The sequence below is a fragment of the Vicugna pacos genome, chromosome 7, assembly GCF_048564905.1.
Source record: "Vicugna pacos chromosome 7, VicPac4, whole genome shotgun sequence".
Lineage (NCBI taxonomy): Eukaryota > Metazoa > Chordata > Mammalia > Artiodactyla > Camelidae > Vicugna > Vicugna pacos.
The window spans coordinates 71,746,425-71,770,977 of record NC_132993.1 but is presented as its reverse complement, the minus strand read 5'-3'; the positions used below and the strand labels follow the sequence as shown (position 1 = coordinate 71,770,977).

The 24,553-nt window shown below is 33.7% G+C and overlaps 1 protein-coding gene and 1 long non-coding RNA gene across 9 annotated transcripts in view; one reads left to right on the top strand and one right to left on the bottom strand.

Annotated features, from left to right (window-relative positions):
- Positions 1-9,338, top strand: part of LOC116281311 (platelet glycoprotein 4-like) — a 44,663-nt gene extending 35,325 nt beyond the window's left edge. For 3 of the 5 annotated variants that reach the window (XM_072965129.1, XM_072965131.1, XM_072965128.1), the window contains 6 exons: positions 2,073-2,260; positions 3,268-3,386; positions 4,346-4,419; positions 4,967-5,021; positions 5,866-6,026; positions 8,423-9,338. In XM_072965129.1, the coding sequence (XP_072821230.1) occupies positions 2,073-2,260; positions 3,268-3,386; positions 4,346-4,419; positions 4,967-5,021; positions 5,866-6,026; positions 8,423-8,501 (676 nt within the window). In that variant the 3' untranslated portion in view covers positions 8,502-9,338. Of the gene's footprint in view, positions 1-2,072; positions 2,261-3,267; positions 3,387-4,345; positions 4,420-4,966; positions 5,022-5,865; positions 6,031-8,422 lie in introns of all 5 variants that reach the window. The other 2 variants (XM_072965132.1, XM_072965130.1) reach the window with 1 other exon arrangement.
- LOC140697445 (uncharacterized) overlaps positions 1-24,553 on the bottom strand; it is a 155,009-nt gene that overhangs the window by 101,173 nt on the left and 29,283 nt on the right. The gene's annotated exons all lie outside the window — the stretch shown is intronic.

Sequence of the window (24,553 nt, the reverse complement as noted above, 5' to 3'; positions counted from 1 at the left end):
AATCAATGAAGTTAGAGCACATCCCCATATCACACACAAAGGTAAATTCAAAATGGGTTAAAGACCTAAACATAAGACACGACACCATAAAACTCCTAGAAGAGAACATAGGCAAAACATTCTCTGACATAAATCATACTGTTTTCCTGGGTCATCCTACCAAGGTAAAATAAAAGCTAGAACAAACAAATGGGACCTAATCAATCTTTTATAAGCTTTTGCACAGCAAAGGAAACCATAAACAAAATAAAAAGAGAACCTACAGACTGGGAGAAAATATTTGCAAATGATGTGACAGACAAGGGCTCAATTTCCAAAATACACAAACTCCTCATACAGCTCAATATCCAAAAAACCACCACCCAATCAAATAATGGGCAGAAGATCTGAATAGACATTTTTCCAAAGATGACATCCAGATGGCCAACAGTCACCTGAAAAGATGCTCAATGTCACTAGTTATTAGGAAAATGTAAATCAAAACTACAGTGAAGTGTCAGCCCACACCACTCAGAATGGCCATCATCATAAAGTCTACAAATAATAATGCTAGAGAGGGTGTGGAGCAAGGGAACCCTACACTTATAGTGGGAATGTAAACTGGTTTGTCCACTACGGTAAAACAGTCTGCAGGTTTCTTTAAAAACTAAAAATAAAGTTACCTTATGATCCAGCAATTCAGTAACTGGGCATATATCTGGATAAAATGAAAACTCAAAAGAGGAAAAGATACATGCACCTCAATGTCCATAGCAGCACTATTCATAAAAGCCAAGACATGGAATCAACCTAAGTGTCCACAGACAAATGAATGGGTAAAGAGATGTGGGGGAGATATATATATCATGAAATATTAGCCATAAAAAAGAATGAAATAATGCCATTTGCAGAACATGGATGGACATAGAGATTATCAAACTAATTGAAGTCAGAGAAAGAAAAACACGTATCATATGGTATCACTTGGATGTGGAATCAAAAAAAAAATGATACAAATAAACTTATTTACAAAACAGATACACAAAGAAATCGAACTTATGGTTACCATGGGGAAAGAGGGGAGGGATAAATTAGGAGCTTGGAATCAACACATACACACTACTATATATAATAGGGATAAATAACAAGGTCCTACTGTATAGCATAGGGAAACATATTCAATATTTTGTAATAACCTATCGTGGGAAAAATTAAAAAGGAATACGCACACATACACAAACATAAGGGGATAACTCTGCTGTACACCAGAAACGAATACAACATCGTAAATCAATTATACTTCAAAAAAAAGGTTTCGAAAGGTGATGATGCCACACTCATAGAACTCTGTTAATGTGCTCTGTTGACACTACATCTTTTCAGATTGATGTTACTCAGTAGCTATCACACAAGCACTGGTGCCCACACCAGTTTGCTTGAATCCTAGTCATTTTCTAGACACTCTGTGGTGTGGACAAATATTTAATATCTCTGAATATTTTCTTTATCTGTAAAATTGAAGAGAGCAGCATCTCTTCATATGCGCTTATCTGGGGATTAGAAAAAACATGTGTTGAGCCCTAGTACATTGCCAATTTGCCAAGGTTATGGTGGACACTTGGTTAAAGAAGGCATAGGAGACATATATTAAACCATTTACATGCACACATTCCAGCAGGTGAGCAGCCTTTGTCTCCAGGATTAAATCCGGAAGACTAAAATTTTAAGTTTATTTTATGTAAAGTGGACACAAATAAAGGATTTGGTAGAGTCCTATAAACATTTAATCTCTAGAGGAAACTAACTATGAGAAATGTCTTCAGTATAAATACTCCAGGGTAGTTCACAAGCAAAAATGATTCTCAGAAGCTTTTGAAAACAAAGGTAAGGATAGCTAAAAACTCAGGTACTGAGCTCTGGTGTGCCTTAAAACTTGCAAGATCTTTTTTCCTAAGATTTAAGTAAGGATTCTAATAAGATTATATCTAATTTTTCTAAGTTAAAGCAATAACATAAATTTAAAAATAGGAAAAATCAATCTCCAGAATGAAGTTCTGGTTCCCAGAATGAAGCTCTTTGTCATCTGTGTTTAGGTCAATGTATGCTGTGTTTGGATCTGAAATTAATCTGAAAGGAATTCCTGTGTATAGATTTATTCTTCCATCCATGGTTTTCGCATCTCCACTTCAAAATCCAGACAACCACTGTTTCTGCACAGAAAAAACTATATCAAAAAACTGTACATTATATGGTGTACTAGACATTGGCAAATGCAAAGGTGGTAAGTTAAAGTTCTCTCAACATCACAATCAATGGCGTAATTTGCAGTGTTCTTTAAAATGTAAACTTCACCCAGGATGCCTTTCTGCCAATAATTTAAAATGAGAAAGCAATAAAAAAGTAAGGGTGGTGGTAGGATATTTTTGTTTTGATTTTTGTACTGCTTTTCAGGTCCCAGTTGTTTGAGTGTTGCAAAACTTATTAGGTAAAACCATACTGGTATCTCCCCATGCTGCTTTGAACAAAGGTCTCTTTAGGTTCACTGCCCATTTTTTAATTGGGTTATTTATGTTTTTTGAATTATATGAATTCCTTGTATATGTTGGATGTTAATCATTTATTGGATATGTGGTTTGCGAATATTTTTCTCTCATTCCATATGTAGCCTTTTCATTTTTTGATGGTTTCCTTTGCTGTGCAGAATCCCTGTGCTCCTTTTAGACTTTGGATAAAACAAAGACAGCTCCTAGAATACACTGAGTATCCCGACTTCTCCATCTGATATTTTGGTAACTTTACTAACTCTAGAAAATAATAAATAAAAATAAGTATATTTTCAGTATGTCTCTGAAATAAGAATTGACTCAAACATGAAATTGGAAGCCTTATCTTGTTTTGCTCACTTTCTTCATACTAGAGTGGTTAAGAACAAAGAAAGAAAAACCTCTTAAAAAAATTCTATCCACAGACATATTACTGCCTGAAATCATGAAGGCATATACTTGTAACTTTGTGATCAGCAACTAAACTTCATATATGGGAATGAACAACAGACATCACTGACTGCTTAGAAGGATGATGCAGAATTTTGTATTTTATTTTTGCTCGGTAACGACTAGATGTTATAACATGCCCTCACTTTCATCCCCTAGTTAGTATTCCAAGCCAACTCTGCATTTCTTTTTTTTTTTTTAGTTAAAAACCTTTATTTTCAAGGGAATCTTTTCTAAGAGGTATGCGAAATGAGGTAAATGATTTATTTCAACTGTCCTTAAAACTTGTTTTCAGGAAAACCTGTATACATTTCACTTCCTCATTTTCTACATGCAAGTCCTGAAATTGCAAAAACTATTGAAGGCTTAAATCCAAATGAAGAAGAACACAGCACCTATTTAGATGTTGAACCTGTAAGCAAATACATTACTGAACTGATTTATTTAATGTTTTTTAAAAGTGAGAAAAATGAAATTCTCTTTTTGTCAATCATATTTATTGATTATATTTACTGCATCACAATTCTTGTAACTTACTTTTATTGCAAGGAAAATTACATTGATTTCTTTCTATTCTTGCTTATGAAATTCCAAGGCAATTCAATTTTAGTTTTTCAGCATATGGAACTTTATAAGCCTTTTAAATTATTCAAAGTTCAGAAACAGCAATGATGGAAATAATTCTAATTGGCTTTAAACAATTTGGTATAAATTAAATTGTATGCTTAAGTTATACCTAATGCAAGTATTGCTTATACAAAAAAGACACTGTAAATTATGAAGGATTAAAAGAAATTTTATGGGCATATGTCCATTTGAAGCAAGACCTACTATACTAAGTGTCAAGGAAAATCTATTAAACTTCCTATAATGTTTCAACTTTTAGTTTAATATTCTCCTTGTCAACTGTTAAACAAAATGCCAGAATTTTAGTCATATTTCTGTTTAAATAATGACAGAGGTGGTACTATAATTATATCAATGATGTATCGATTCTGACTGAATATACACTTGGCCATGCATAGTTCAGGATGTAAATTATCTATATGAGCTTTAGGTTTCACTACTATTGTTGTTATTGATTTCCCCAAAACCAGTTCAGATAAATTTCACAAATCTAACTAAAACTTTAACATTAGGTCAGGCATAGAAATTGTTCTGTGCTTGTGTATAATTTGTATAAATATATGAATATATATGCAAAATGTAATTATGCAGAGTTATATATGTTGTATTTAATAAGTCCAATTAATTTTTTAGTAAATTTCCCCAAGTTTCAACTTAGGTTCCACATAACCCATAAAAATTAATTTTGGATATTATAAAAGAATTTTTTTTAAGTTGGTAATTATTTTACTTTTTTCTCTTTTTAGATAACAGGATTCACTTTACGAGCTGCAAAACGGCTACAGATCAACATGTTGGTCAAGCCAGCAAAAAACATTGAGTGAGTCTCTTGAAAAAGGTTCATTATGATTTTTAATATTTTCTTATAAGAATGAGTATAACTATGAAAGTAAGTGGAAATAATATAAAATGTGAACTCTATGGCTTAATATCATTAAATAATTGTATGATTATAACATTCATCTGTAATTTTGAATTGTATCATATTTTGGAATGAGTATTTGGTGGCATCACTCATTTTGCTATCTGTCCAAATATTTCCATGACCCTTGTTTCTAGAATTCAAACTTTAGCTCATGGGTATAATTTATTGAAAGAGAAAATACAAAGGGAAAATACATGCTTAGAAAAAAATCAGTCCAATTAGAAATCTGCATTAGAAAGATTTATAAGAAAGATGTCTGAGAAACAGCCATATTAAATTTTAAATGATTCATTACAGGGAACAGAAATCAAAGAACTTAACTATGTTGTAAGACCAATTAATTTCCGAACATTTATTTACACTAGTAATTACTAACATTTCTGTTATATATGTTTAATATATTACCATATATTTTCATAATTATTTTCAATGTATATTACAGAGCATTAAAGAATCTGAAGCAGAACTATATTGTGCCTATTCTTTGGATTAACGAGGTAAGTATTTTCATCTATTAGTCACTAAAAACTGTAAACTTCTTTGTATATGGAAAAGTTTTTGAGGTTTGAAAATTGAATTCGTATGTACAGTATTTCAACCTGTATGCTTTTCCATTGCCAATATGGGTGAGTTTAGTTTATATATTATTATATTATTATTTTGAGAGAACCAAAACATGAAGAAATATCAGGTTTATACTAGTTTTCAGTGTTTTTATTTTAGAAAGATGAAGAACTTCCTATAATTTTAGATTATTTTCATAATTAAACTATTCAACAATTTTTTCTTGTCATAGTGCTTGTATTAGAAAAGAGTCATGCAAACATCTAACTCCAAATAACATAATGTGGATACTACAATGCCAACCAAGTTTATAAAGACCAGGTTAGAGCAGGTGTACACAGTTTATGCTATTGCCTGAGACGATATTTTTAGTACAAATGATGGAATTGATTAGCTTGGAATTAGGAAATACATTACATAAGCCTTCAGAAGAAGAAAACCATTTACCCTTGCTATTTCCCTCTGTCACTAGGTAACATCCTTTGGAAAATGGAAAATATTTCAGTAAGACCATTGTATGGATAAGTGAAGCCAGTGCATTGAAGAGTGCTATATAACATGTTTAGGGGGAGAAGGATTATATTTCACTCACTAAATATTCTACCTTAGCATTTACTGCCTTTGACATGCAAAGGGAATTCTATTGGCTCCTCTTACAGATACAGATGACTAACACCTACATAATGTTTTGAAAAAAGACTGATACAATGATGGGGGTTTCGAGTATTTTGCTCCACTAATCTAGCCAAATAATGCTAACTATTAACTTGATTACAGACTGGCACCATTGGTAATAAGAAGGCAGAAATGTTCAGACATCAAGTGACTGAAAAAATAAACCTCCTTGGCCTGGTAGAAATGATCTCACTGAGTGTTGGTGTGGTGATGTTTATTACTTTTATTATTTCATACTGTACATGCAGATCAAAGAAAGTAAAGTAAGTAAGTATATAACAAAAAAAAAATATGGCTTAAGAAACTATTAGTACTTGTTTTCATTTTATCAAAAAAGGGTTATAAATTAGGCTGCAGATATTTCTGGGCCCGTAATAGCCAACTAGCATTTTTAATACATCCTCAAAGTTTTGAAATGTTTAAATTAAAACATAAATGAAGGCTAAATGAGTAATAAGGCCTATAATATCAAGCAGATCACTACATTTCATCCTTACTGTGGGAGAAATGGGCTAAAAGATGAAACGGTCATCTCTGAACGTTAGAATGTTAAACAAAAGCTGTATTTGTACTAACTTTTCATTTCTTGTTTATTTCCAGCTACTTATTTTAAAAATCACAAAAATTAATACATCACTGAGTAGGGGATTTTATGTAAAATTAAAAATGGTAGATATTTGAGGAGACTAAAATTTACAAAGGAAAAGAAAATTAAAAGGAAAATTAAAATAGCTAGAAATTAATGAGAACTAAAAACTCAAATAATTGAGATAAAATAAAATAAGCTATTTTAAAATGAAGATAAGATTTTAATACAAAACAGGACTGCTGCATACAGACATGCTGTCCAAAATCAGGATGTGCACACTAGATGTTTAATGTGGAAGCCCTGACGAATGACTACAATTCATGAACTAAAAATGAATACAATAGTACAAGAAAATAGAGGAAAAACAATGTTCAATACAGTAAAACCAAGTCACTCAGAATTTAGAGGAAAAAATCAGGTAAAGGTGGACAGATGTAAATTTTGGCAAAATAGCAGACATGGTTCAGGCCTCTACGATTTAGATATTAGTGCTCATGCCCCCTTGCACATAAAGAAGAATGAATGACCATCTCTATCTTCACTAAATGGAAGCCTTTCTTCAGTAATCATATGTGGCATTGGTGTGGCCTGTGTGGGAGAATTTTGCACTTACTCATAGTTTCCCTCAACCCTCCCACCCCTAGAACCTCAGAAAATATATACAATCTAAAAGCAACATACTTGCTATGAAAAATCATAACCTCAAAACAAGTTTTCTTGCTGTACTGCCAGTCATACAGTTGACCGTAAGCTGTCTTATGTAGAAATTCTAGAGCTTCCACTGATAATTACTGACCTTGTATTATGCACCAAAATTGTGCTAAATATTTTACGTGAATAATTACAGCTAATCCCTAATACAATTCTATGACTTTTCAATAGCCCATGATTCATCAGCATCCATTGTAACTTTTGGAGACAATCCAGAAAATTGTAAATTTTAACAATGAAAAAGAGCTCATTTTCAAAGTGATCAGTCAAATTGAAGGTGAAAAAAATAAGTGGACTGTTTGGACCAATGTTTTTTTGTGTGTGAGATTGAGAGCCTGAGCCTAGGAAATTAACTCAATATTTTGTTCTGATCATTTCTGCCACTATTTTTATTCACTAAAAAGAAGACAACAATTCTGTCTACAATCTATTTAGATATAATGTATTCAAAATGCTAACCTAATATAGTCACATAATAACAAGTGAAGGAAACACTGTATCACCTTTAAGACCTGTCATTAGTCCAGTAACAAATAATTTAGAATTAAACAAATTAATTCATATGACCATTTATGTAATAGAAAAAAATCATTCACTGAGAAGCCCTATTACAACAAAAACTTGTTCTAGTAGAAAAATACTTCTCAAAATTAAGTATAGTAGTTGTAAAAATTTTTTTTCTGTATTACTGTCTTTTAAAATTACATGATTAATTTCATCAGTGATTAAAGAGCCCTGAATGCCAATTATGCTGGTTCCATATGTGGCTAAATTAAGGTAAAAGACTGAAAATTTTGTAGTGTCTTTGTCAACAAGCAAATTGCTTTGACTCAAACATTTGACTGTTAAAACAATATGTCTTTTTTTCCTTTACAAATAGAGAACACTTTTTTTATGGAGAGTATGTGATTTACTTGATTTACAAGAATCACAGACATGGTTTGTTTAGAGGGAATAAAGCATAAGATGGTGGAGCTTATGTGTGATTTTACTCAATGGATCACAAATAGAATAAGCCAACTTCCTTTCAAGAGGAGTTGTACGTACACCTCTAAATGGAAGTTGGTCAGAAGGGACAGCAAAGAGTGCAAGTGCTCATTCAGAGCAGATTTAATTCACTGCTACTCCTTAAGTGGCTCTGTGCAGTTCTGGAGACTCAGGAAGCAGCCTTCCATGTATCCTTGAGTGGGAAAATAACTATCTTATCCATGAAGTTCATCAGAGAATTTTTATCTGCATCTTGAGAAATTAGGCTAACTAACAGAAAATACGGTATGTTCAGTATAGAGAATTTGAGTATTAACTGTTTTATTTTTCCACCACTTTCTGATAAGTATCTAACTTTCTTTTACTTTCCAGGAAGCAAATGAGTTCTTACATTTATGCACCAGCTATAATAGGACCTTTCTTATTATCAACCTACAAAATGAAGATTTAATATGCTGTATGTTTGCAAAATGCACCTTATCTTATAGTTAAAAAATAGGTGACACTTTTTTTTTTTGCACTGAGCATGTTGCTAAAGGATTTTTAAGATGTCACTAAAATCAACACTCTGATCAAAAAAAGGGCACCTTTTCAAATTCAACATGTATACAACTGAACTGATTTTAGTTTCTACAGATGTGGTTTGAGCACAATCCAATTATTTTCATTTGGTACGGACTCACTAAATGGTTCCGGTGGCAAATTTGGCAAAGGAGTGGATGTTCTAAACAAATCCTGGACCTGAACTTGTCTTCTTCATCAGGGGGAAATATGATTACCCTCATCAGTGTCCCTGCAACAGACAGACCCCAGGACTGTCACTACATTGCATTTCCTGAGAGCTACCTATTTTGAAAGACATTTAAGAATGGAAATTCAATGACTGGCCTATGAACCATCTATTACACATTACTAAAGTTTTTCTGTATGGAATCCTTTGTACAGCAACAGCAGGCATTATAACCAAGCTGTTTACAAGGATATGGGCTTACATTTTTGTCAGTGTGTGTGCAAATGGACATATTTAAGGATTATCATTTTCCACATTCTGCAGGTTTTCTGGAAATCTGAGCAGATTTTGCTGTTTCTACTCAGTTGCATACAACTTGTGCTTGGCAACTTCAAAATGCTGTTCTAGTAGTAAGAGATGTAAATGATAACGAAATTATTGTGTGGAAGATTACAAAGAGTAGAATGTGAATTAGTAGTTATTTGTTGTAGTTACTCTTACTTTCATAGTCACTTCAGAAAGACTGGTTTCAATCATTAAAAGATGATCTTCCTTAAACTGTGTGATGCCCATTTTCTGATGTGTCATAAAACATTTACTCAAATTTTCTGTCTCAAGTAGTCTATCTTGAATTTTTATTTATTTATGAACCTATATCTCCCTTCTGGAATATTTTCTTCTGAAACAATCTGTCTAAATTCTATTTTGATAACTTTTTCCTAAGCGAATTTTTTGAGCCAGTTGGGGGAAAAGGAAAAAAAGATACATGGTTTCATCCTTTACCGCAGAGGGACTTAAGTTCTAGACTGTGTAGGATATTTCCTTTTATTAGAATACATATTGTTAGGTATCCTGCTCTCTTTTAGCTTTCCTTTCCCTTACTGCAGAGAAAACAGTCCTCCTAAAAAGGCTCCCATAAAAGGGAAGATGGACCACATTCTGTCTTATGTTTTCCATGCAGAGGTTTACAGGCCAAAGTATAAGTAACTGGTTTGTTTGGATACTAAACTCAGGAATAATTTACTCTCGTGTTAGCTGCCAGAGTAAATACTGAAAACCCCAAAGATATCACCAGTTTGGAAGGATCTTTTGCAAATCTGGAGATATTCAAAACATACTAATGTACTGTCCTTTCATTTAATTGAGTGGGTAAAACTGTATCCCCCTGTATCTCCCTAAGAGATGGACATGCAAGGTAAGATCCTAGATATCCTCTTCTAATATTTAAGGATCTATTTTCTTTGCATTAGGATATTTGTGGACATGCCGCTCTAAGAAAAATATAAAAGAATTATCTTTAATTCTTAAACTAAGTAGGGCTGAGTGTTGTAAAGCAGAAACTATTCCAAAGAATTGGGTGAAAAATTACATATCCACCTCATCACAAAACTGTATAACCAATCAATGACTCAGGTTTTTAAATCTTCATAGAGAAATACATCTCATAGTATCTAGGTATCAGGGAAAAGGTTTGACTTATCTGTCTTTAGTATTATTCAACTAAACACATGTATCTTCTTAACTTTAGCATTCCTCATCGTACTTTCTCTAAATTCTGTAAATTATGGACAGAAGGAAAGATAATCCATACACAAAGATAACTGAACTACATTTAAAATATCCAGTAAAAATATGACTATTTAAAAAATAGGAGACAGGCGTTTTAATATGAAAAATGGGTTTGGATGGGGGGGCACCCACGCAAGCACGGAGGTGGGAGTGGAACACTTAAAGGAATGCATTAAATGTGTGACTTGTTTGCCCTAGAGATAGTGTAATTGTACACGTGGATGACTTTATATGCTTTATAAAACCTGCACCATGTTGTAAAGAGGCACATTCATTCTAGCTATGTTTAATCACCACAAAGCTACAGTTGTTCGAAACTTAAGTTTGAAAATCTATACCATCTGTAAAGGGGTTAACATAAATTAGATAATCTATAGCATCTTAAAATGGGTTAAAGCATATTGTTGCTGACAAGTGCATGAAGAAAGAGAACAATCTATATAGCTCTGAGTTCTCAGAAAAAAAGAAGTAAAGGGGGGTCATTTCAGGAAAAAAAATGAAGCTATAGGCAAATTGGTAATCCCCCAAAATTAGCTCTTGTGAAGGAGCTGGATATCTGTGTTTGGATTCTTACAATTGCAATAATCTGTCAATTGTAAACCATTATCAATGTCTGAGCTACAAAATAACCTTTCTAGCTGGAGTTTGTTTCAGGGGTGCTCCAACTGTCAGCTCACGTTTTCTGGACGAAGTTCACTACATTAGCTACACTGTGGCTGCTCTGTCTTCGCCTGCCTCTTCTGGCATCTACCACTCTAATAACCACTCTACTCAAATCATCACTGTCCATTACATTTTGGTGCCTATACAAACAGAATTACCTATGATTGCTTTTTCTGTGTTATTTGCAAAGAGCTGAGCTAATGAACTACAAATGAGTTAAGTTTAATATTTGTATCAAATACATAAAGGCATATTCTGCTTTTTCCTTTCATGGCTTAAAGGCAGTTGCATTATCAAATTTTTGTGAAAATAAAGATCTCTTTTATTAGAAAAAGGATTTTGCTTTACATTTTTAATTTTTGAATGTGTCTGACATCAATGTTGTTTGATATTGCTACCGTAACTATATATTACTGCTTGTATCCATGCATGAGTTACTGTCCCTATTCTTATTTCCTTTCCCTGGCTGTTCCCAGCTGTCAGTAAGCTTCTGTGTACACATTGCAGAAATGCTCCATTCTATACACTCATGAAGGGGAACTGTGACATACCTAGGACCAACATAAATGTTTTAAAGTCTAGTTTCTTTAATTGTCTGAAATCTGAGTCAGCAAGCTTCAGCATCACCTGCAAACTTGTTAAAAATGCAGAAACTCAAGTTCTATCCCAGAACTGCTGAACCAGAATTTGTAGTTTAATAGGAATCTCAAGTGATTTACATACACAAGAAAATTGGAAACGCCCAGATTTAAGTCACAGTTTTCAGTATCTGTGTAACAGTTTTATTTGATCTGTTGCTGGTATTAGTTTGATTTATAAACAGAACGACCTAAGAGAGTAAAGCTACATAAGCATCCTGAGATGAAAGCCCCACACTTGGAAATTTGCTAGAAATGTTCCACGAAGTTTTCTCATTTGCCCTGTTGAGCTTGCACATGTTACTATCAGATGGTAATTCAGCTAATCTAAATGTCAGGGTAAAGAGTGAAGTGGTACTAACTTGATACTCTCCAAATTTTGTGGAATGTATTATTTGACCTGCTTGAGAACATTCATGACAATCATATTTACTGCATGTAAAGTAGGAGAGGCTGAGACACAATCTTGCCATAAATCCCACCCCGAGCATAGCATCCAACATTCAGGAGGAAACACAAAACCCGGATCTTGTCCCTGAGGAGTAAAGAGTTTGAACCCCATACTTGGGACTCAAACTTTTAAGATCTGCACCTGAGAGATGAGCCCCCAAAACATCTACCTTTGAAAGTCAATGGGTCTTGCTTGCATTTATGAGACCCACAAGGGTATACAGCAAACTAACAAATCTTAAAGGGCTGACATGCTCAGACTTACCTGCCCCAGGGCTGGATATAGAAACAGCAGAACAAGAAGCACCCAGACTGTATATAAAGGAAGCTCATTTTCAATCTTAAAATGTCAGACTGAGAGGCAGGCATCTATTTAACATCATACTGGAGCCTGCTGGGATACTTTGTGGGGACAGAGGCTGGTGAGCACCATCTTCACACCTACCACCAAAATGTCAAAAAATAACAAGTGTTGGTGAGAACATGGAGAAAAGAGAAAACTTGTGCACTGTTGTTGAAATGTAAATTGATGCAACCACTATGGGAAACAGAAAATTCCTCAAAAAATTAGAAATAAAAATACCATATGATCCAGCAACTCTACTTCTGGGTATTTAGCTGATGAAACCAAAAACACTAATTTGAGAAGACATATGCACTCCCCATGGCATGCAGCATTACTGAAAACAGCCAAGATCTGGAAACATCCTAAGTGTTCATCAATGAATGAATGGATAAAGACATTGCAGTATATACATATGCACGTGTGTGCACACACAGTGGAATATTATTCAGCCATAAAAAACTTGCCATTTGTGACATGGATGGACCTTGAGGGAATTATGCTAAGTTAAATAAGCTGGAGAAAGACAAATATCATATGATCTTATATGTGGAATCTAAAAGAAAAAAAAATCTTGTAAATATAGAAAACAGATTAGTGGTTGCCAGAGGCAAGGTGTAGGGGCAGGTGAAATGGGTAAGGGGAGTCAAATGATACAAACTTCCAGTTATAAATAAGTTCTGGGCCATGTATTGTACAACATGATGACACTAGTTAACAACAGTGTATTGTATATTTGAAAGCTGATAATAGCAAATCTTAAGTCTTTATCACAAAAAAAATTGTAACTACAGTGAGAGTTATTAACTAAACTTATTGTGGTGATCATTTCCCAGTATATAAAAATACTAAATCATTATACTGTACTCCTGAAACTAAGGTAATGTTACACAGTCCTCCCTTGATATCTGCAGGAGATTGCTTCAAGACCCCCCCACCAGATACCAAAATCCAGGGATTCTCAAGTCCCTTATATAAAATGGCATAGTACAGTTGGTCTTCCATGCCCACAATCCACAACCACAGATTTAACCAACCACAGACTGAATTCCAAGTTTGGTTGAATCTGTGGTTGAAGAACCTGTGGATATAGGGAGATTTCTCTGTGTTAATTATACTTCACTTTAAAATAAAAAAAGAATACTGAGCTCTGCTAATAAGAGAAACATCAAGGATACATGAAACTAAGTGTGGAAGGAAGTAGCTAGTATGACTCATTAGACATAAAGTAGAGCCTTGATGAAAATAGGAAGGGATGGAAATACCAAGTATACATGAGTCTACAATGTGTAAGACATTACATTTATAGAAGGCACAGAGGTATCCCATTTGTCCTGTCAGTATCACACAGAAAAAATACATTAACCAATAAATAAAAAACATGATGCCCATCAAGTCACAGGTTGTCTACAACTGTGGCAATACTTGCTCCTGGGTTTTTCCAATAAAATAAGGGTAGATACTGACACCAAGCACCGTCTGTATTTTGGACTCCCTTGCTCCTGAATCATGTACCTCAGGATTCAGGTGTAGTAAATCTTCCAGTTTGCCATCTGTCCTAAGTTTGTAAACCTATCCCATCTCTCTCTCCTAACTTCTCATTGTGTATTTTAAATTGACTAAAAATTATAGTATTCCATCATCTAAAGTTCTCTGAGATTTTGGATTCTAAAACCTCTGGGATAGTGCCTGCAAGTGTACTTGGAGGATACTATTTCATCAAGGTGGTTTCCTACACAATTATACAATTCTTATACTGGGATCAAAAACAAGTTTCTGTGTCCATTGACAGATATCTGGATAGAGAAGCTATGGTATATTTGTAAGTGGAATAGTACTCAACCATAAAAAAGAATAAAATAATGTCATTTAGAGCAACATGGATGGACCTGGAGATTGTCATTCTAGGTGAAGTAAGCCAGAAAGAGAAAAACACCGTATGATACCACTTTTGTGTGGAATCTAAAACAAACAAACAAAAAAAAAGACAAAGGAACTCATTTACAAAACAGAAATAGACTCACAGACATAGGAAAAAAAACTTATGGTTACCAGGGGGGAAGGGAATGGGAAGGGATAAATTGGGAATTCAAGATTTGCAAATACAAACTAATATATATAAAATAAACAAACAAGTTCATGCTATACAGCACAGGGAACTATATTTAATATCTTGTAGTAACTTACGGTGAAAAAAATATGAAAATGAATATATGTATGTTCATATATGACTGAAGCATTATGCTGTACACCAGCAATTGACACAACACTGTAAACTGACTATACTTCAATAAATATATATACACCCCCAAAACACTAAATTTCTGTTTATTTAGAGTAATTCAGCATGCAAAATATGAAGAAAATATTCAACAGGCTTGCTAAATCAATGACAAATTACAAATAATATAAGCAGTATAAGCCCCAGATGGCAAATGTTTCCTTTAGCAACTTTCTGATAGTAGTTGCCTGAATTCATTTGGCTGATAAAGACATAAACTGGTTGAGAAAGATATACAGATGGTCCAAGATCTGTGTTGACCAAAGAACATGAACAGTTAGGAAGGTCTATCAATGGGAAATGTTAGGAGAGAAAATTCCTGGATCTCTAGAGGAAAGAAGAGTCCCTAAAGTTAAATATGAAATGAGCAAGTTGACATGTGAGTTTAACTGACATCATTAAGTGGAATAAACATTTATGGTCAAGTAGTTTAATTCACTGTCACATTGTAGAAATATTTACAAACAAAAATTCTTAAAGTTCAGTGTACATGGATAGTACGGTTCACTTTTAAACTTAAAGCTCCATGTTTGACTCAGTTTAATATACATCCTGAATAAGATACTTATCGCTGATGAAAATGAGTTTTAGGTACTAAAACAGGAATTAGCAGGCTTTTCCTGTGGAGGACCAGATAGAGAGTACTTGGCTCTGTCACTGCAGTACAAACACAGTCATAGACAATACCCAACAAATGCATAAGACTGTGTTCCAAGAAAAGTTTACTTACAAAAACAAGAGGGTGGACTAGAACTGGCCCACATGCCATAGTTTGTTGATCCCTCTACCAGAAGGTGCTTAAATTTTGTAGATTGGAGTATCATGGGTAATCATTTTGAGTGGCTTGGTAAACCTGAAAGTTTCCTTTATTTAACACTGTAATTACACTAACCTATCACAGATATGCAAAGTATATGTCACGCAGAATAGAGGCTACACAAAACAGATATTCTTCAGCTGACTGAACTGCTTTCTTACACCAACAATGGAACTCTTGACTTCAGGGATTAGAGGCCCATGTTACCATCTGAATGGAGCAGCTCTGCTTGATACTGAATAATTAAAATGAGAGGTATTACCATATCTTGAACTGGTGGGGCTCTCAATTCTAGTTCAAAATTCATGTGTTCTCTTCTCAGATGTTCTTTATACTTGCTGGACAATAAAATTTTGATTTGCTTTTCTTTCTGTGGGTAGACATTTGCAAACTCAGGTTTTGAATATATCAAAAAATCTTTCTTCAATTAGGTATTTTATTATTACCTTTGTAACAATTGTTTGTTTCTACTGTGAATAAACGCAAAATTACTCTATCTCCTTTCTCTAAATGTGATGGATAGAAATTTGTTTCTGGTGCCTAGGTTTGAATTCCAGGTCCACCACTTACTATGTGACTTTGGGAAAATGAATTAGCCCCTCTGTGTTTTAGTTTCCTCATCTGTAAAATGAAGATACTGATACCTCCATAATGGAGTGGCTTTGAGGATTAAACAAGTTAATGCATGTAAAGTGCTTTTACATAGTAAATGAAACAGAGCAAGCACTCAAATGTTAATTAAGATTGATTTGATTGTCTAGTAACTCATAGTTCCCCTCTGTCAAGTAAAATTAGTAGCCCTGTAAAAATTGCTTAAGTTTATCATTACTACATTGTATTGTTATATCCTGGATTTTAATTTACCTTACTTACAAGCTAATAAGTTAGCCTAAAATGTATGTACATGGGTATTGGCAGAAGATACATGATATTCTTGAGACAAAGATGACAGACTTTGTTACAGCACAGTTAAAGGCATGAGTATCCCCTACTGGATGTCAGTTTCCCTTAAAATCTCCCAGAATAGATGCAACAAGGTCAACTTCAATGCTGTACACTTAGCGAGTTGTATCACAGCTGAGGATGACTGAGTTTCAGGAATTCACCACCTTGAGAGCAAGCAGTAACCTAGGCCTCTTTTTGTTTCTTTCAGTTGTACGCCAGGCTGTGCAGTGTGTGATAGGTTAATTTTTCTTTACTCTTTTTAGCTATATAATTAAAAGTTTAGTAAACTAGTATGAACAACACTAAATTGATTTCTTCTGGGAAAGCTTCTCAGAGTTGTTAGTGTGCTATAAATCTCTAACAGGAGACATTATTATTCAGTGTTTCCTAAAGTTTTATGACCATGGATTCCCTTTACGTAAGAATAATTACTTAAGAACGCAAAGAGCATTTTTCAAAGTACTGTTGACTATTGCTATTTTTCTTACCTCTCAAATATCTATTTCTTGGTCTTTTAAAAAAAATTACCATAAGACAACCATACACTTAATCTGTGCATGCATATAAAGTGCCAGGGCAGAAAGAGGTACATATAGAGTGCTCAATATTTGAAATAGTTGTCTTTCTTATTCTATGACTTTCACTGACATGCTAACCTTAATCATCTGATCACAGTAGTAACTGCATTATTTTATTAACTTTTGTACCATGGGACTCATTCCTGAGTGAATGCCAAATACTCCTTTTTTAAGTAAATGCCACATATTCCTTTAATTCTCTGTTGTAACTTTCTGAAATTCCTCTCTTAACTCTTATATGTAAGATATCTCAGTATGTTTTGTTATATGGCAAAGGGACTTTGCAGAGGTAATTAAGATTATAGATCTTAAAATAGGGAAGTTATCCTGGATTATCCAAGTGAGTACAAACTAATTACATGGGCCCTTAAAGGCAGAGAATTTTCTCTGTCTGGAGGCAAAAATAATGTAGGAGGAGATATCAAAGAGAAGAAGACAAGTGCATTAATTTCCAGGTTTGGTAAATGAGGTGAGAATTTAGACTGGCTTCTCTAAGACTGATCTCTCATTACAAAAATGTGCCAAGAATTGCCAAGAACAATCTATGTTACACAGTATTTCTTGAACACATATCTGAAGGCCAACTTGCAAGACTAGTGTTATGGAGAATAGGCTCTAGAAAACTGTCATCCAGACAAATTATAATCCATATATGTGAAGGAAAAAAAGTGCACTAGTTGAAGAACAATAGACCAGCAGACAAGAGCTCCAAATTAAGTCCTAAATGCCAATAACTTTCTCAGTAGACAACATTTGCTTCATGTGTAAACTGAAGGAAATGAGCTAAACTTTGTGCTTTTTATCTTGAAAACTAGACTTTTTTAAGACGCCTAAGCTAGTCATTGAATCTTAAGAGAAAAGAACAAAAGAAAGGGAGAATAAATGCCTACAAAATCAAATCCAAAACAATTAACACAATGGCAATAAGAATATACATACCAATAATTGCCTTAAATGTAAATGGATTAAAGGCTCAAATCAAAAGATATGGAGTGCTGAATGAATACCAAAACAAGGTCCATTTATATGCTGACTACAAGAGACATTTCACATCTAAAGACATATACAAACTGAAAGTGAGAAGAAGGAAAAACGTATTCCATGCAAATGAAAATCAAAAGAAAGCCAGGGTAGCAATACAAAACAGATTTCAAAATAAGAGACAAAGAAGGACACTATCTAATGACCAAGGGATCAATCCAAGAAGATTTAACAATTGCAAATACATATGCATCCAATATAGGAGAACCTAAATACTTAAAAGCTAATATTAATGGACACAAAGGAAAAAATTGACAGTGACACAATACTAGTAGGGGACTCTAATACCCCTCTTACATCAAGGGGTAGATCATCCAGACAGAAAATAAATAAGGAAACACAAGACTTAAAAGACATATTAGACCAGATGGCCTTAACTGATACATGCAGAACATTTCATCCAAAAGTAGTAGAGTACACATTCTTTTCATGTGCACATTGAATATTCTCCAGATCACATGCTAGGCCACAAAATAAGGCTTGGTAATTTAAGAAAGTTGAAATCATATCAAACATCTTTTCTGATCTCAGTGCTATGAGGCTAGAAATCAATTACAAGAAGAAAAAAAACTACAAAAAACACAAACATGTGGAGGCTAAACAATATGCTAGTAAACAATCAATGGATCACCAATCAAAAAGGGAATCAAAAAATACCTATAGACAAATGAAAAGGAAAAAACCATGATCCAAAACCTATGAGACCCAGCAAAAGCTGTCCTAAGAAGGACGTTTATAGCAATACAAGCTTACCACATGAAACAAGAACAATCTCAAATAAACAACCTAACCTTACACCTAAAGGAACTAGAAAAAGAAAAACAGAATTCAAACTTAGTAGAAGGAAAGAAAACATAAAAATCAGAGCAGGAAAAAAAAATGAAACGTAAACTTTAAAAACAATGAAACAGATCAGTGAAAGTAAAAGCTGTTTCTTTGAAAATAAATAAAATTGATGAACCTTTAGTCATACTCATCAAGAACAAAAGGGAAATGGCCCAAATCAATAAAATCAGAAATGAAAAAGTAGTTACACAACCAACATTACAGAAATACAAAAGATCGTAAGAGACTATAAACAAGTAAATGCCAACAGAATGGACTATCTAGAAGAAACAGACAAATTCTTAGAAAGGTACAATCTCCCAAGACTGACTCAAGAAGAAATAGAATACATGAACATATCAATTACCAATAACAAAATTTAAGTAGTAATTTAAAAATTCCCAACAAACCAGAGTCCAGGACCAGATGGCTTCACAGATGAATTCTACCAAACATTTAGAGAATAATTAACACCTATCCTTCTCAAACTATGCCAAAAAATTGTAGAGGGGAGAACACTTCCAAACTCATTCTATGAGGCTAGCTTCACCCTGATACCAAAACAAGGCAAAGATATCTTAAAAAAAAAAAAAAAGAAAGAAAGAAAATTACAGGCCAATAAAGTTGATGAACAGTAATGTAAAAATCCTCAACAAAATATTAGCAAACTGAATCCAACAATACATTAAAAAGTATCATACACCATGATCAAGCGGTATTTATCCCAGGTATGCAAAAATTTTCAATATCTGCAAATCAATCCATGTGATACACTGCATTAACAAACTGAAGAATAAAAACCATATGATCATCTCAATAGATGAAGAAAAAGCTTTTGATAAAAATCAACATCCATTAACAATAAAAACTCACCAGAGAGTAGGCATAGGGGAAACATACCTCAACAGAATAAAGAACATATATGACAAACACTCAACTTAACATCATATTCAATAGTGAAAAGTTGAAAGTATTTGTAGCGACATTTGGATCGGTCTCCTAAGGCAAAAGAAACAAAAGCAAAAATAAACAAATGTATCAAATTAAACTGAAATGCTTTTCCATATCAAAGGAAACCATCAGCAAAGAAAAAAGACAACTTACTAAATGGGAGAAAATATTTGCAAATGATATGACTGATAAGAGGTTAACATCCAAAATATGTAAACAGCTCATACAACTCAGTAGCAAAAAATAATAATAATAATAATAATAAAAATTAAAAAATGGGCAGAAGACCTGAACAGACATTTTTCCTCTACGATTAGGAACAAGACAGGGCTGCCCACTTTAGCCCACATTTATTCAACACAGTACTGGAAATCCTAACCATAGCAATCATACAAGAAAAAGAAATCAGACTGGAAAGGAATAAATAAAACTTTAACTGTTTGCAGATGACATCATACTACAAATAAAAAATCCTAAAGATGCAATCAGAAAACTACTAGAGGTCATCAACGAATTTGGTAAAGTTGCTGGAATACAAAATTAGTACACAGAAATCTGTCACATTTCTATACACTAACTACAAACTATAAGAAAGAGAAATTAGGGAAACAAGCTCACTAACCATTGTATCAAAAAGAATAAAATACCTAGGAATAAACCTACCTATGGAGTTAAAAGACCTGTACTCAGAAAACTGTAAGACACTGATCAAAGAAATTGAAGACGACACTAACAGACAGAAAGATATACCATGTTCTTGGATTGGAAAACTTAATATGTTACAATGCCTAAACTACACAAGGCAATGTATAGATTCAAGGCAATCCCTGTCAAAATGCCCATTACATTTTCCACGGAACTAGAGTAAATAATTTTAAAATTTGTATGGAAACACAAAAGATTCCAAATAGCCAAAACAATCTTGAGAAAGAAGAATAGAGCTGAAAGAATCATACTCTCTTATTTTAGGCTATACTACAAAACTACAGTAATCAAAACAGCATGGTATTGGCACAAAACCAGACACACAGCACCCGGGCTTAGGGTCAATAAATTCACAGATATATAGTCAATTAATCTACGACAGAGGAGGCAAGAATATACAACGAACAAAAGTCAGTCTATTCAATAAGTGGTGCTGGGAAAACGGCACAGCTACATGTAAAAGAAAGAAATTAGAATATTCTCTAATGCCATATACAAAAATAATCTCAAAACGGATTTAAGTACTAAGTGTAAAAGTGGATACCAAAAAACTGAAACACAGAGGAAACACAGGCAGAACACTCTTTGATGTAAATCATATAACAATATTTTTGTATCTATCTCCTAAAGCAAAGGAAATAAAAGCAAAAATAAACAAATGGGACTTCGTTAAATTGAAAAGCTTTTGTACAGCAAAGGAAACCATCATCAAAACGAAAAGACAACCAACTGAATAGGAGAAATTATTTGCAAATGGTATCATTGATAAGTGGTTAGAATCCAAAATATATAAACAGCTCATACAACCCAGTATCAAGAAAACAAACAACCCAACTGAAAAGTTGGCAGAAGCCCTCAACAGACATTTTTTCAAAGGGAAAATGCAGATGGTCAATGGGCACATGAAAAAATGCACATCACTAATCATCAGGGAAAGGCAAATCAAATCCACAATAAGCTGTCACCGCACACCTGTCAGAATCACTATCATCAAACAGAGCACAAATAACAAATGTTGGCAAGCATGTGAAGAAAATGGAACTCTCATACACTGTTAGTGGGAATGTAAATTGGTGAATTCACTATGAAAAACCGTATAAAAGTTTCTCAAAAAACTAAAAATAGAATTATCATGTAGGACACAGCAAGTCTACTCTTGGGTATATATTCGGAAAAAAAATCTAACTCAAAGTTACATGCACCCCAATGTTCGTAACAGCATAATTTACAACTGACAAGATATGGAAGGAATCCAAGTATCCATGTAGAGATGAATAGATAAAGATGTGGAAAACAAATAAGCAAACGAACTAATAAATAAAATGGAATACTACTCAGCCATAGGAAGAATGGAAATTTTCCATTTGCTACAACATGAATGAACTTGGAAGGTATTATGCTAAGTGAAATAAGTCAGAGCAAGACAAATACATATATCACTTAAATGTAGAATCTAAAAAATACAACAAACTAGTGAATACTACAAAACAAACAGACTTACAGATATAGAGAACAAAGTAGTGGTAATCAGAGGGGTTAGAGACGGCACAGGGGCAATAACAGGGTAGGGGATTTAGAGGTACAAACTATTATGTATAAAATAAGCTGTAAGGATATACTGTGCAACACAGGGAATACAGCCAGTATTTTATAGTAACTATAAGTGGAATATAACCTTTAAAAGTTGTGAATCACTATATTGTACAATAGTAACTTACACTATTTTGTACAACTATATTTCAATAAAAAGTTATAATTAAGAATTTTTTAAAAAATTATTCAAAGCATTTTAATATTTTAAATATCTGATGAGATTTGATTATTTTGAAATTTGTCCACTAACAAGAGACAATATATTCACATATTTAAACCTTTTTTCAGTCTACAACTGATTCAAATACTCCTCAAAGACCACATGGCTACCTTAAATGTCCTGGAAAGACATACTGGTTGGCTAAATGGTTCATGGGTTAGTTTGGTGCTTCTCAAAATTTAATGGACATTGAATCACCTGAGGATCCTGTAGGATGCAGATTCTGATTCTGTAAGTCTATGATGGAGCCTCTGAGTCTGCATTTCTTACAAGCTCCCAGGGAATCTTGAAGTTCCTGCTCTGCAGGCAGTAGCACAGATGTGATCTTAATTCATTTTCTATAACTGCCTGCCTTTGAGAGATTGATCAACTGAACATTTCTGTTGCTTTGTTTATTCACTGGCATACAGCATAGATAACAATACCATCTCTAACAGTCTCACAGAGCTCCTGTGAAGATGAAATGAAATTTTATGTAATGATTCAGTAAAATGTTAACATATTTTATTCAGGTAAGTTAATTATATAGTTTCAATGGTTCTCTCAGTGGGTACTTTTCATCCTCTCTCCCATGATATGTGTGACATATGTTAACCACCTTTTAAAACATCGTTTGTTGATTTTCTGCATAATTCTGGTCTTCTAATAGCTCACTGATCCATAGGAGTGATCTGAGTAAAGGTGGGGGAAAGTTAGCTATGGGAATAGAGGGAGAGTATCAAAACAAATTTTTTTAACCATAGTGATTTTTTTTTACCATTATTAAGTCAAGATGTATTACAGTGCCATAGAATTTTACAGCTGAAAGAGATTTTAACTTCATTTTGTAGAAGAGTAAATGGAGATTCAGATAAAGTAAAAATAAAATATAAGGAGAGATATCTTATGTGTCCTGCATCACATAAGCATTTAGTAGCTGAGAACTAGGTTATACAAAAATTCAAGTTGACAGAACACTTACTAATTTTTGATACATGAAATAATCTGCACATGAAAGTATTTTAGAAGTATAAGGTAAACATAAAAGACTTAGAAGAAATTTCAGACATAAATTGGATAACCTACTGCAGAGTATGACTCCTTAGTTTTCACATGTCATTTGTGAAAATACCACTAGGTGGCAGATGAAATTCAATGTTTAATATAGTGGACTTGAAGAGGGGGAAAATGGACGGGAATATTTCCTTATTCAAAGAATGAGCTTCTGACTTTGACATGTTTATTTATTAATATAATTCCTAGCACTAATATACAGAGATATACTTAATATGAAACACTTTCTATACATTAGTTTAACACTGAACCAATGGCATGGCTATACAGACAAAGGTATAGTAGAATGTGTATAAAAAGAGGCTTGGGTCCTAGTCATAGTTTGACACTAAATAGAGGAATTGTACAGAGCAAATTATCTTACTTCTCCAAGTCTCAGTTTCTTACCCATAAATTGTAAGTAATAAAGTGCTACCTGAATTAGAATTACCTGAAATGCCGTAATAAATTTAAATGAATTTGAGGTTGTATGGAAGGAAAATTGCTTTGTAAACTATTCAAAGCCCTACCCAAGTGTTGATTATTATTATTATTCTCAAGTCTTTCCCCCTCTTTTTTGACTTAGATGGTGGGACTGAGGACCTCAAGTCACGCAGGTTCCCCTTAATCAATCCCACTCTGGTCATCACCCTCCATGTCCTCAAGTTTCAGTGGCTGTGTCCACATTTGGCTCCCAGACTTCTCTGGATATTTTCAAGGTTCTCTCTTCAAAGTAAAACATCCCACTGATTCTATTACCGTGTATAACAAGGACTCTTGGTCTCTCTGAGTTAAAGCCTTTACTTAGCTCTCATAAGAGAAAAATAAGAAACTTCTTCAAAGTCACACTGCTGGAGTCATTTGATTTTCAAATCTATGGAACAGAAGCCAGATAGTGTCATACCTGTCCCCTTACACATCTTTTTCTAGAAGCCTTTCTGTAGAGGTTTTGCTTCCCTCCTGTTATTGTCTGAACTCCCGTAATTGAGACTCAGCAATACCCCCAACTCCCTATATCCCCAAGAAGAGCAGATTCACATTTGCAAACCATACTCCAGCAAGAAAGCTTAGTTTAAGATTCAAACTGATTCCCACAGTCTGAGGGTACATGGACTATGACCG